We start from the raw sequence: 14,136 nt of genomic DNA, 5'->3' as shown, positions 1-14,136 counted from the left end.
GGATGTGGGAGTAGGGTTGGACTACCCACAAAATTTGAGTTTAAAAAAAAATTGCACAACCCCTACTCCTCACTTACCCTCATCCAAAAAAACAAAACAAAACAAAACAAAAGATCCTAAAGAGTAGGAAATGAAGGGGAGGAAAAGCACATCTTGGGGCCAATGTCAATAAATATTGGGTGGTTATATGAACTGTGAACATGTAAGGTGCTTTGTGGTTCTTGCTCTGACATTCTGAACTTATTTTTAAACACAACAGTGGTGCATTTCATAATAAATCACCGATCATAGTGACCTCTAACAACCCCCAATCTCCAAGGGTAAAAATAATTGATAACCAAATGGGAGTATTTGATGACAGGCCAATTTTGCTCAACTTGTTCTTTAGTACTGGGAACTAGAGAGAGTGATAACTTTTTTATATTTTTAAACAATTGAAATCCAGATGAGGTGGAATAGGTGTTATTTCTATAGAAAACAAAACACAAAACCCAATGAAATCAAGGTATCTGTCATGGCCATACAGCCCCAGTCTTTTGCTTTGTCATCCACATTAAGTCCATGTACACGTGAATGAAGCAAGGAGCACTTTTTGGGTTGTTCTTAGTTCCACAAATAACCGTGGAGCCTGAGCGACCTCAGAAGGGCTGGAAGGGAGGCAATCCTCGGAGAGGGGCTTAGAGAGCACCCAAGACTCCTGGGCCCGGTGGCAGAACCCACACAGGTCAGCTCACCAGTGGCGAGGACGGAGGATGGGAGATTTAGTCCTGGCCAAATGCAAGCGGGGTGGGCGGCCGGGAGAGGGGGCCCCAGACCTCTCTGCCAAGACGCCTGGCCAGCCTGATTTCCGAAAAGCCGTTCAGCCCAAAGTTCTCGTCCCTTCCTCCCGTGACAAAGCGCGACCAAAACGCAGTTTTGCGGGCCTCTTTGCCCACCTCGCCCTAGCTTTAGAAAGGTCTGAATGGACTACTTTTCCCTTTCCATTGTCTCCCAGAAGGATCTCCTTTCCTTTCCCGCTGAACATCCTTTGGAGCCCTTGGGCTGAGCTTCAAGGGTCTTTCGATCCCTCCGGTAACCTAGGGCTCCTGGTTCGCCCTTGAACTCGCCTCAAGCGCGGCACAAATGACATAGGCACTCTGAGCCCGCCGGCCCTTCTGCAAGGAGGCCGCCCTCGCGGAAACCACGCGGGACGGGTGAGTCGTAAAGCAATTGCGGGGGCAATAAAAGGCGGCTCTGTGGGTCCCCCCTACTCACTTCTTGTCCACCCCACCTCCTCGGGGTTCCCCCTCCTCCTGCCTGCAGAAACAATCAAACAAAGGCTCAAAAGCCAGGAAATGTCCAATTCACTTCCCTTAGAGTTTATTAATTGCCCACACCCATCGCAAGGAAACGTGGCTGTGTTCTGTGAGGAACGGAGGGCACAGGGAGCCGTGGAGCCACAATCGTCCCCTCCACGCAGCGGGAAGCCGTAAGCGCTATGCTCCGCATCCCCAGAGACCAGGTCCTGTGGCTCCAGGCAGTTGGGCGCGGCGTGGCTGCCGGGTTCGGGCCAGCTCGGCGTTGATTGTGCCTTTCACCTCTTCAGTCTCCTCGCGCCTTTGTTTGGGGCTGGAAGGATATTTGGGTTTAGGGTGCAACCAAGAGGTCTGGAAATCGACATCCAAGAGTCTCTGTTGACCCCAGAAAGGGCACTTCCATAGATTGCCATGCTGTTGTCCCCTCCCCGCCCCCCCCCCAAACGAGCACCTCGGCTGCAAAAAGCGGACTGGGGCATGAGTTTTGGGGGATTGGCCCTGAGGACCAGCACTCCGGTTCGAATACGTAGTTAAATCAACAGAAGGAGAATTGACTTCTATAGCCTCCTGTTTTTATTACTATTATCATTATTTTCTTCAACGCCCTGGAAATTGTTGATGTTTATTTAGGAAGTGTAACAGTTATTGGTCCTTAGAAACTCGGGATTTTGAGGGGGTTTGATTTGGTTCCCAAACTGCTTGTTAAAGAAACAGCGCACCTGGGGTCAGGCGGGTCATCACAATAACAAAAAGCGCGTCTACAAAATAAAAAGCTCCTTTATAAAGAAAGGCAATCCCGGAAATCCACTGCGAGCCTTCCTGATGACCATCTAGCTAGGCCTATTCTCAGGTTTAATTGGCAGGCCGTTTATTGGCGCCTTATTGGTGTTGATTGAAATTTTGCTCCCAGTACTTTCTTTTAAGAATTAGCATCTCAAATCGACTTACCTGAGTCAATGATCTTTTTAGGGTCTGGGTTGGGTCATAAATTTGCAAATATTCATTAAACTCACTTTGTAAATATCCCCCTTTTCAATCGCTACCCACATCTCTATAATTTCCTAAGAAAGTCTTTTCTTTCTTAAGGCTACCATAAAAAGAAATTGATCAGGGAACTATATTTGAATTAAGACATATTAAATCGATGACAGATACATATCACGCTGTGTTTAACAAGAGTTGTACAAGGAGGCGGGTTCCAGATTCCGCACGGCTCTGCTGCACTATTATTCACATTTTTACAGCCTTTCCTTCATGCCTTCACCCATTAAACCATTAAATTTCAGCAATTCAATAAAACAAAGCAGTTATAATTTTGAGGAAAAGCTATTTTGAAGGGGGTGGAGGTACCCATTTTATTGCACAATAAAAATACTCAACAGTCCATAGTAAAGGTTAGGTTGTGTGTATTTTCTTCTTTATTCATTCTTTTTTTTTTTTTTTTTTTTTTTGCTTTTGCTTATAATTTGCAAGATTGGGCGCAAAACTGCCATTATTCAAGTACCGACACTCGTTACCAAGAAATTCAAAGGAAGGAAAATCATTTGAAATGTTCTGAGAGGAAATGAAGACATACAGTGATGGCAATTACAAAAATGAGGCTTCCTCCATAAACCATCCATAGAGATGGCATAGTTTTCTCTCGACCTTTGCCTGGCTGTTCCGAAATGTTGTCTTTGAATCGAAAATTGTGAAAGAACTCGTCCTTTCTAAATACGGATGCGCATTTTGTTACTGTTTATTAATTTTTTCGTTGTTTCCAATCGTGCTTTAAAAAAATTTCCCGGTATTTGAACTTCAGTGAAGCTTAAAGTAAAAGCCTATTTGAAATTTGATTGTAGTATTTTCTTTGTTTGCTTGTCAGTTTTATAAGAGAAATGACATTCCCAAGGCTCACAGGGAAGCTCCCTGTTAAACACTGTTCACACCAATGGTACTATCGAATCAACTCTTTTGAAAAGATTTCTTACTACTTCCTAGGACCATCTCCAGATGGTGGCTTTATGCAGCCTATTTTTACTTGAACTGCAAACGAACTAAGCTGGTAAATCGTTTTTTTGTTTGTTTGTTTGTTTTTTATCCCAAAGAAAAAACGTACATCCTAATTAATAACAGTTTTGTACAAAAAACACTATGGAGGGCAGCAAAACAAACAAACAAAGAAAAACAGTTTAATTTGAACATTTTGAAACATCATAAATTTTTAAATGCTTTTTTTTTTAAAATAAAGCGATATCTCTGGACAAGAAAATTTGAAAATTTTTTGAGTCCCACATTCCTCTGCCCCCAAAAGAATGATGCAGGAACTTCTCTCTCTCTCTTTCTTTCTTTCAATTATTTGATAGCAAACCAACTGAAAGGGATGGGGTTCTCTGGGGAAAAAAGCTTCCGTTTTTATGATTTTCAGATAAGATATCTCTTGTAGTAGACCGGCTTATTAGAAAACGATAAGAAGGTAAAAGGTTATTCTATCAGCAAATAAATAGCGAAGATATTTCTTGATTTACAAACAATTAATTTTAAGAAATAATTTATTGAATCAGTTCTAATTTGTCGTCCTCTAAATAAAAACAGGTACAAATGTGGAGTGTGTTCTGGACAGGAAGAAGAAATTCTGCCTAAGGGACATTGCTTATTTAGCTATTTTTCTGGAGAGAAGCTGTTTGGCCTGCTCTGCCACTGTATCTCGGAAAGCAAAAGTTAGGATCGCTGCCCGATGTTCCTTCACCCCCACCCCGCCCCTCCCGTAGATCTAATTGGAAGTGGCAGATCTGGAACCGATGAGCAGTGAGATTACACTTCCAGCCAACTCCTTTGAACCATGTTGAAAAGGACTCCATGAGCTAAAAAGTCGAAGTAAAACGGTTCCTTCTGGGAAAGATTTATTTTGACTTCACCTGGTGTTTTGTGAGCCAAATTACTCAAATCACTCAAGATGTTTTGCAACCAATAAGACTTTAATATCCTTCCTGTGCGCCCTACGTGAGCGATCGGCAGATTGGGTCTTCTCCCCAAAGAATTTCTAGTATCACCACTACAGGTATGATGCCGGGCGTACATCTGCTCATCCTTCTTCCACAGAGAGCAGCCCTGCGCTCTTCCAGAGGAAGAGGTCGAAAGTGTTTGGGTCCTGGAAAGGACGTAACAAGCGGTGAGGCAGAAGTTTTTGAAGTTGGGGACTCCTCCCCGTCTCTTCCCCCTTGGGTGACCCAGGCCCCCTCCACCCTGTGCCCTTCGGCCGCGTGCCGGCGCACGCTCACGGTGAGGCGCTTCAAGGAAGCGTGGGGTGCTGCGCGCGCAGACTCTGCGCAAACTTTCTGCAAGTGAAACTTGGGCATCCCCAGGGAGGCGGGGTAGGGGGCTCCTGGGGAGGAGGCGGCCCCCAGAGAAAGCAAACGCGATAGCTAGCACGGGGGCGATTGCCCGCTGAGCAAGGGCCCGAACGGGAGCCAATCGGGCAGCCACGGCTGCTGCCAATCATGTGGCTTCCTCCAATCCCACCCGTGCTTTTTCCAAAATCTCGGTCCCACTGTGCAGCTCAAAAGTGGTGTTCGTTCTGCCAATCGCTGGAGGACAGAGTGGGAACAGGAATAAGCGGAGTTAGGAGGCCAGGACAAAAGAAGTTAAAGAGCGCCTAATATATACATGTTTTTGAAGGCGGGCAGAGGGGAAAAAAGTCCCCCCAGTGTGGGTTTATGGGTCTGATTGTGTAGTTCTGATGGAGTTCCCTTTGAGCAAGAGGAACCTGCCAGCGCTGAGATTAGCAGATTTGGCAACGGCTCAGGCCCAGCCACTTCAGAATATGACAGGCTTCCCGGCGCTGGCTAGCTCGCCCGCCCACTCCCAACTCCGCGCCGCCGTCGCGCACCTACGCCCTCGGGACCTGGGCGCTGACCCCGGCGTGGCCGACACTACGCTCGGACCCGAGCACATGGCCCAGGCGAGCGCGCTCAGCCTCAGCCCTCCCTCTCAGGCGCTCACAGCGCAGCCCGAGGCCCCGGCGGCCGCCGCCCACGCTGCAGCCTCGGTCGCGCACCCGGGCGCGGGCACTTACCCGGGCGACGGGGGCAGCAGCCGCATGCAGACCTCTGCGCCCCCGCCCCCAGCCCCTCCCCTTCCTCCCACCCCTTCACCCCCTCCCCCTCTCCCTCCTCCTCCTGCCCTCTCCGGCTACACCACCACCAACAGTGGCGGCGGCAGCAGCAGCGGCAAAGGCCACAGCAGGGACTTCATCCTCCGGAGGGACCTTTCCGCCACGGCCCCCGCGGCGGCCATGCACGGGGCCCCGCTCGGAGGGGAGCAGCGGTCCGACACCGGCTCCCCTCAGCACCCGGCCCCGCCTCCCTACTCGGCTGGCATGTTCATCTCGGCCAGCGGCACCTACGCGGGCCCGGACGGCGGAGGCGGCGGGGGCCCAGCGCTCTTCTCCGCGCTGCACGACACACCGGGAGCCCCCGGCGGCCACCCGCACCCTCTCAACGGCCAGATGCGCCTGGGGTTGGCGGCAGCTGCTGCAGCCGCGGCAGCCGAACTGTACGGCCGCGCCGAACCGCCCTTCGCGCCGCGCTCGGGGGACGCGCACTATGGGGCGGTGGCGGCTGCTGCCGCCGCCGCCGCCGCTCTACACGGTTATGGAGCTGTGAACTTAAACCTGAACCTGGCGGCAGCGGCTGCCGCCGCAGCAGCGGCCGGGCCAGGGCCCCACCTGCAGCACCACGCGCCGCCCCCGGCTCCGCCGGCGCCCGCGCCCGCGCAGCACCCGCACCACCCCCACCTCCCAGGGGCTGCCGGGGCCTTCCTGCGCTATATGCGGCAGCCAATCAAGCAGGAGCTCATCTGCAAGTGGATCGACCCGGACGAGGTGGCCGGGCTGCCACCGCCACCGCCCCCGCCCCCGGTCTGCGGCGCCAAGCCCTGCTCCAAAACTTTCGGCACCATGCACGAGCTGGTGAACCACGTCACGGTGGAGCACGTGGGAGGCCCTGAGCAGAGCAGCCACGTCTGCTTCTGGGAGGACTGTCCGCGCGAGGGCAAGCCCTTCAAGGCCAAATACAAGCTCATCAACCACATCCGCGTGCACACAGGCGAGAAGCCCTTCCCCTGTCCCTTCCCGGGCTGCGGCAAGGTCTTCGCGCGCTCCGAGAACCTCAAGATACACAAGCGCACTCATACAGGTGGGTGTCTCTCCCCGGCCGTGCCGCCGCCGCTGCTTCCTGCGCCGCCGCCGCTTCCGCCGCTGCTTCTCTTCCTCCTGCTCGCCTTAATTTTTCACTCCTTTTGCTGCTTCTCTTCGCACACGTATAACCCGGACATGTGACTTCTTTTTTTTTTCTCTCCCCTCCCTTTTTTTTCTATGAATAAGTAATTCGATAGCACACTCAGGGCCCGTGCAGGGTTCCCACGCGGCGGAGTCTCCAGCGCTTCCGCAGCCCCTCCGCCGGGACTTGCATCGTGCCCCAGTTGCCGCCGCCGCAGGAGAGCAGAAGCAGCAGCAGCAGCAGCAGGAAGGCGCCCAGGACGGTCGGCAGCCCCCATCCGCCCGACCCCCGGGAATTCGGGATGGGTGGCGAGGAAGGGGGGCCTAGAGAGCCGGGAACCACCCTGGCCTCTCCCCTCCCCCCTCGCCCCCCACCGCCGGTCGCAGACCTCGCGCGGTCGTCCTACTCCTAAGGGCAGGCGTGGAAGGGCGCGTGGGAATTTGTTGCCTGTATGAGGCCACCAGTCCTAACTCAGTCTAGGCCCTCCGGGAAGGGAGGGGTTTCGTCTCTACCGGGCAAGATTTGAAAGACGAGAGGACCGTACCTTTGGGTCGCCAGAAATCCTCCCTGCACACACACACACACACACACACACACACCGCTCATACACACTTCAGTTTCATGCACCCATATTCCTACACTAACACTCACCTTCCACATACACTCACACACTTCCTCATTTATAGTCATCATACACACCATATCCCCTCATACATGGCCTCACGCACGTTTTATCACCCGTGCCCTAGAAGTTGCTGGAAATATTGGCTTCTGCCCTTTTAAAGAAGGTTGCAGTTGCAGGAAGAAGAGGGCGAGCTGCAGAGCCACCCGCGCAGTCTATAGTATTTGGGGGAAGCTCCAGGCGTCATAGGGAACCCTCCCCTTCACCCCAGAAATCCCTGCCTTTTGGGATGTCGCAGCCCCCGATGAGAGCAGATGCGACGTGGGGTGGTGGGGTCGCTCCTGTTTGTCGTCGCGCCCTTTGAACGGATGAGCGCGTTGGATGGAAGCGCTGAGAAGCGCGAGCGCAGTCAGGATTTATAGGGACAGACAATATTACCCCTCGGAGGACGCTTAAGTAACTGGAGTTTACATTCAGTAATTACTTGGCTGATTTATCGGCGTTACTACAGCGAGGAGGCAGCCGCCGGGCGTGGGTCCTAAAGCCAGTCCAGAGGCTGGGGCCGAAGGGATTAGGATTATCTGCGGAGGAGAAGGATCCGGACCACGGGGGCCTCTCAACCCCCCGAGGTGACCCGAGGCTGGAGTCCCGAGCCTTGGTCCGACTTGACAGCAATCTTGCCCTGGACACGGCTGGCTGAGAGCGTGTTTTTCAAGTACCCTGGTTTCCTAGCCCCATTTTTCCTAATTGGGATCTGTCCTCTTTAATGATTTTTTCTAAAGGGAACCTTCCCACTAGGCTTTCGTAAAAACGACCTGGCCGGCTAAGCCAGCACTAGCCCCAGTGCTCAGCTCTTCCCCAAGGGGCAGAGGTCAGGGACCTCGAAGGGGACATGCCGAGCACGGGTGGTGAGGCCACCGTTCAATCCCCTCCCCAGAGAGAAATCTAAAAGCTCTACCTGGGACCTCGGGCCCTTCCCGCCTTTCCAGGCCTGGGGAGGGAAGTGAGCCTATCCTTCGCGGCTGCGGGCAGCTGAGGGCAGTTTCCGCTCTTGTAAAGCAAGGAACTGGAAATTTATGACGCGGAAGCTGACCCTGGATTTTCGCTATACGGCCCTTGCGGGCCCGGCGGGAACGCGTGTGCGCGTGCGTGGGGGCGGGGGCCAGGAGACCCCGGCCACCCTCGCCGAGGCCGTTGTCGAGCCTGGCGCGGAGCGGACCCACAGCCGCTTTGTTTTCTGGTTCCACTTGATGCAGACGGTTGCATGTCTTACTCCCTCTCTGGCGGCTTGCGGGTTCCTTGCCGGATGAAGGATGCCGGGTCGCTCGGGAGGGATGAGGACGCTTCACGTTCAAACTTTGAAACTTGGGCCTGTTGTTTGGGGCGGTACCAGGCGCCACCCAGAATTGTGTCCAGAGAGGGACCATCCCTCCCAGCTACTTTCTCATTTGAGGGTGACTTTGGGGTTATTGGGGATCTCGGAACAGATTGATCAAAGGGAGTAATCCACTCTGTAAGGCCCATTTCCTGACCCCTGTGCCCTCCAGTTCCGTTTATAACGTTCCTCTGGGTCCACTCAAGTTCTTTCACGGAAAGAAGACTGGTAGGACGTGGGAGTTATCCAGACCCACTCACCCTTGCTTTTGACTGGCACTACGTCTCTAAAATTCTTTGTGAATAGTTCAGTTCTGACATGACCCCTCTGTCAGAATCTGAAATGTAAACACTGGAGTCCTACAGCTTTTCTGGTTTGGTAGGATTTCTTCACTGCCCCGTTAGCCTCCCTGAGTAATATGGGCAATTCCATTACCCTCCCTATTTTCCTTCCACCTCTCCTCTTTTTTTGTCTTTCATTTTCTGCTTTTTCTTTCCTCTTCTCTCCCTTCTCTGGACCTAATTGTTTCCTGTTATGTGCTGGAAGAGCTGGTAATGTTCAAAGGGTTTATTCATAATACAGGGCATGCAGGTTGTACAGAAATATGAGATTTCTAAAAAAAAGAACATTGCACATTTACATAGACTCAATAAAACCACTTAAGTCTCCATATTGAAGAAGGCCTAATTATAATGTATTATTATTTTTAAAAGAACATTTTGTTAAATTAGTATTTCCAACTCGAAGTGGAATAGGGGAAATCAGAACAAATAATTGATGTTTTGATAAAAAGAAATTAACTTTGTCACATCTCATCTACAGAGAATTTTTAAAGGGTGTGATTATCATTGTGAGTGCTGTGTTGTTTTCCCGTTTATAGATTAATGTAGGAGGTATATTTGAATAATGTCTAATTTCATTTTAAATGCTATTTCCAGTGGGGTAAGTTATAGTCCAGACATCTGAATTCTCTTGTCAGATGTGCTTACATACTCTGGCATTGAAGCATTGAACCAGTTGTTGTTGGTGAAATATTTTTTAAAAATCACTATACTGAAATATTTGTACAAAGAAAATGAAATCGTCGTGGAAATTTATGTGCAATAAGCTGGATTGAAACAGTTTTTTTAAGACTAAATTATTCAAAATGAACAAAAAGCCATCCCTTGTGTGTTTCTGAAACACTCGATTTTATTTTTTAAATCATCTAAATATGAAAGAAAGTATTATTATACAATGATATATATGAGATGACTTGTTTAATTATGGGTTCAAATATATATCAAGTTCATAGATAGTTAGGTGAGAGGAAAAATTCAATTATTCTGCTACCTTCTATCTTCCTTTTTTGCTTTTTAACACCAAGGTGTAGTGTGGCTGAATTTCTTTAGTTTTCTTACTAAGCATTTAAACTTCCTGGACTATGGACCTTGTGTTGAAGGCATTGTGTTAAGGGGTGGTTAGAGCAGCTTAAAGGGGCGATGGTCCAAAAGACTCTGGTAAATTGTCAGTCTTTTATTATTATTATTATTAAGCAATGTAAAAAGCTGGTAGGATAAGTTTACTTAAGTCATCAGATAAATGGTAGGTTCTGGTTGAGACTTGTCTTTATTTAATATTCGTTAAGGTTCTCCTGTGCTCCTAATCACAGTAAAAGCTGTGAGGAAAGCTGGTGGAATGAAGTCCAGTATTCTCTTCCCAGTTAGGTTTATTAAAATCTATTGGTGGGAGTATGTTTCTCACAGGTGCTTTGATTTCTGAAGAGAGAAGGGGTGTTTTGTTTTATTTCCTTTACTTCCCCAATCCACATCCTTTCCTATTGCCCCTTTCCAACACTGAAACATGGGAACACTCTGAAACAAAATGCCATTGTTAACATAATTTTTCTGTACTCCCAGTTTGCTTTTTATGGAATCCATGTGTTCATTTTTTTCTCTTTTTCCTTATTTCTTTCCCTCGACTGTGACTTTTGAAGTACCATTTTATAAACCATTTTGCTTGTCAGAAGGGATCTCCTGCTTGTCTTTCTGTGTGTGTAGGCCTTAAGGGAAATGAGGGGTAGTCTGTGGGTATTAGGTATGATGATATATCCTGAACCTTGCTCCGGCTGTTCTGACCCTGACCCCTGTGGTACTGCAGGGCTGACATCTTATCCTCTCACAAGGCCAGAGCTACCACTGTTATAACCTATAGGTCCTAGGAGATCCTCCAGGCCAGTGGACACCAGACCAGTCCCTTTCCAGTTGCTTCCTGTAACATAGAATTAGGTTGGGAGGTGATCTTGGGGAGGATGGGAAATTGCATCCTCCTTTCTGCTCTAAGATTTGTCTTATCAAGTGAGAGCCTTCTGGAAAGCAATTGTTAACCTTTCCTGCACTTTGTTTCAGGGGAAAAGCCTTTCAAATGTGAATTTGATGGCTGTGACAGGAAGTTTGCCAACAGCAGTGATCGAAAGAAACATTCTCATGTTCATACCAGTGACAAGCCCTACTACTGCAAGATTCGAGGCTGTGACAAATCCTACACTCACCCAAGCTCTCTGAGAAAGCACATGAAGATTCACTGCAAGTCTCCACCACCTTCTCCAGGAACCCTTGGCTACTCATCAGTAGGAACTCCAGTCGGTGCCCCCTTGTCCCCTGTGCTGGACCCAACCAGGAGTTGCTCCACTGCTCTGTCCCCTCAGGTCACCAACCTCAATGAGTGGTATGTTTGCCAGGCCAGTGGGGCCCCCAGCCACCTCCACACACCTTCCAGTAATGGAACCACTTCTGAGTCTGAAGATGAGGAAATTTATGGGAACTCTGAAGTTGTGCGGACTATACATTAGAGTTTAAAATTAATAATAAGTAAAACAATAAACGGGAATCCTTGGACCATATCCTGACCTGAGACAATGCTGAGTCTGAGACAAACCCATGACTCAGGCTTGCCACCAGGTCTAATTAGCCCTATTTATTCAGTATGAAACCCTATGGTGTTTGTACATTTAATTAATTTAATTAAGATATTTGGACTTTTTTTTTTCCCTTAAAATACAAACAAAAACCCAACCAAGCTGGACTTGTACATTGCTGGGGGACAGGGCTGAGGGCAAACTACCAAGGAAAATAAGTAGAGTGTTTAGTTATCCAGGATACACGCTCCCGATGCAATGTATATATGTATATATATGTATATATACATATATATGTATATGTATTTTTTTTTTAAAGGGGGAGAGAAAGAGCATAAGTCAGAACTTAACACAGCAACAGGGCCCTCTGCATTTCCTGGAGTGCCTGTCTAATCTAATGCCTTTGAAACCATAACACCATAATGTCAGCTGCTTTTGAGCCTCCTCGTTGGGCCCTAATTCTGCAAAGGCCTCTTGATTGTAAACCACATACTTGCTGCATTGCCAACAGATCTTGGACTGTACCCATGTCCAAAAATATTTGTAAAAACCCTTTAAGTTCTAGTACTTGTAATTTTTAATTTTTACTCTTTTATCACTGATCTCATCTTTACACAGTATTTTTATACAGGATTATTTCTTCAGTATCCTACTTATAAGGTTAAAAAAAAAAGATGCAGCAATCTTTATATATCTCCATACATTGTGCTACTGTGATTATTCAAGCAAAAGTGGAGACCAAAAAAGCTGCTGCAATAGAAACTGTGAAACTGATATTTTATAAAATGGAAGAAATTCAAGTGCTTTCTTTTCCCTCTATGGCTTTTTAAAAAAAAATCTGAAATCTTGGATGCTGCCTCTTTACTGTGCCAGACTTCTTGTGTAATAAAGAGATGTTTTAGATCATAAGTTCTTTGGGATGCCAAAATTGACAGTCAAGTCTGAGGAAGTGTGATGTTAGCATCATGCCTATTTTTTCTGAAAGCTGTTGTTTTTAAAACAAGCCAACCCCTCTTTTATACTATTCTACCAACCTTTTAAAAGTCTGTATTTTTCAATACCTGAACTGCATTTTAATGCATTTTTCCACCTGAGCACTGAACACAGAACTCTATTCCATTTGAAAATGACAGTGTATGAAATGTATGATTTACATTGAAAGAAGGGAGGGAATTGCTATACATATTAAATTTTTTAAAAAGGTTTATAGTTACTAAAAAACAGTGATGAATGTGTGACCTTTGCCAGGGCTGTCAAGCTAGTATAAAAAAGGTCAAGGACCTAGGACAATAACTCTTAGTCAATTTATATTTGGTTGTTACAACACATCTCATGGGCAAAGTATAGTCCATCATAAACATACAAATATACTAAGAGCACTAAATAATCCTCAGAGACCCTGAAGACACCCCCTCCCCAGGGTTTGTAGAAATTTGTTTTGTGTTCTGTGAGTGGTTGATGTAGTCTTGTCATTGTTAATAACTTGTATGTGAACACTATTATTTGTACAGTTGAATTAATTTATTTTCAGACATCATCCTTTTTTTTTGCCTGGAAGAGTACAAAGCACACCAAAGAATTATAATCCATTTTGGTGAAAGGTTGTCATTTATGATTCATGGTTTATTTAAAAAAAGAAGGAAAATGGAAAAAATATATTTTTAAGCTTACTTGAATGAACAGCGTAATGTGAAAAACCAAGACTCTTCCTGCATGTCTTTTTTGCATTGTGTTGATGAGATTATATATAGTTTATAGATATATTACTAGTACAGTGCATGGTGCTGTCACTTTGAAAGCCTTTTAATGTTGTCTTCAGATTGTTATGGTGAATATGAAACACGCAGACCCTCCTTTATAAAGAAAAATACTATAAAACTTGAATATAAAATAATTCTACATTTAAAAAGTTTATTTGATTTGCATATTCACGTTCAAAGCCCTTTCAAATAGACAAAATAAGGTATAAACTTTGGGGGGATAATTTATGTGTCGTAAACTTATTAGAACAAATTATTCCTGATTTATAATGAGTTGTTTTATTTATACAACTTTTTCAATGGTAGTTTGCACTATACTTTATTATGCTACAGGTTTATTTATTATGAAACAAAAGAATATGTATTTTATGTATTTTCATGTATAGGTTGACTCTTTGCCGCAGATTTATTGGTTCTTGATACACCTAAAATAAAATCTTAAAATGTGTATCTCCAATAGAAAGAAAGAGTGATTATGAAGCAAAAATGTAATAAAGGTATTCTTCCTATGTATTGCTTCTGTTTTACATAATGGCATATCCCTGCCATTCTCTTAGAAACAGTAAGTTACTGATGTAGTAAATATTTAGGTTCTCCTTCTTTGATCTCTTGATTTCTTAGCCTCTCCCTAAGCAAGAACATATTTTTACACCTTGGTTTAATTTACATTTTAATCTAGTAAATACAATATATTTTATGAAGACTAATCCCTGAAGGTTTCATGTACACTAATATAAATCTTAGGGGTTACTGCATTCATTTGTTTAGATAAATAGCAGTTAACATTAGTATCTTTAGTGATTCTAATCAATGAAAAGCCTGAAAGTGAATTTTAACTTTTTTGGGGTGGGGGGTGTCTAGCCTCTAAAAAAAAGAAACAAAGAATGAGGAAAGACAGGCAGAAACAACAAAGAAGGTGAAAGCAAAATT

At 46.4% G+C, this 14,136-nt stretch overlaps 1 protein-coding gene across 5 annotated transcripts; it reads left to right on the top strand.

Moving 5' to 3' along the window:
* Positions 1-4,998: 4,998 nt before the first annotated feature.
* Positions 4,999-13,681, top strand: ZIC5 (Zic family zinc finger 5). 5 transcript variants are annotated; one of them, XM_077158588.1, is made up of 2 exons: positions 4,999-6,469; positions 10,938-13,681. In XM_077158588.1, the coding sequence occupies exons 1-2, from the start codon at positions 5,014-5,016 to the stop codon at positions 11,378-11,380; spliced, it is 1,899 nt and encodes a 632-aa protein (XP_077014703.1). In that variant the 5' UTR covers positions 4,999-5,013; the 3' UTR covers positions 11,381-13,681. The 5 variants fall into 5 exon arrangements, 1 of the variants encoding a protein (XP_077014703.1); XR_013174687.1 differs by lacking the exon at positions 4,999-6,469 and adding an exon at positions 8,348-8,629 and having other exon boundaries at positions 10,938-11,050; XR_013174688.1 differs by lacking the exon at positions 4,999-6,469 and adding an exon at positions 8,348-8,688 and having other exon boundaries at positions 10,938-11,046.
* Positions 13,682-14,136: the final 455 nt, after the last annotated feature.

This window comes from Tamandua tetradactyla, chromosome 4 (assembly GCF_023851605.1).
Source record: "Tamandua tetradactyla isolate mTamTet1 chromosome 4, mTamTet1.pri, whole genome shotgun sequence".
NCBI lineage: Eukaryota > Metazoa > Chordata > Mammalia > Pilosa > Myrmecophagidae > Tamandua > Tamandua tetradactyla.
Note: the sequence above shows the minus strand (reverse complement) of the source record. Positions and strands in the feature narration are given on the sequence as shown.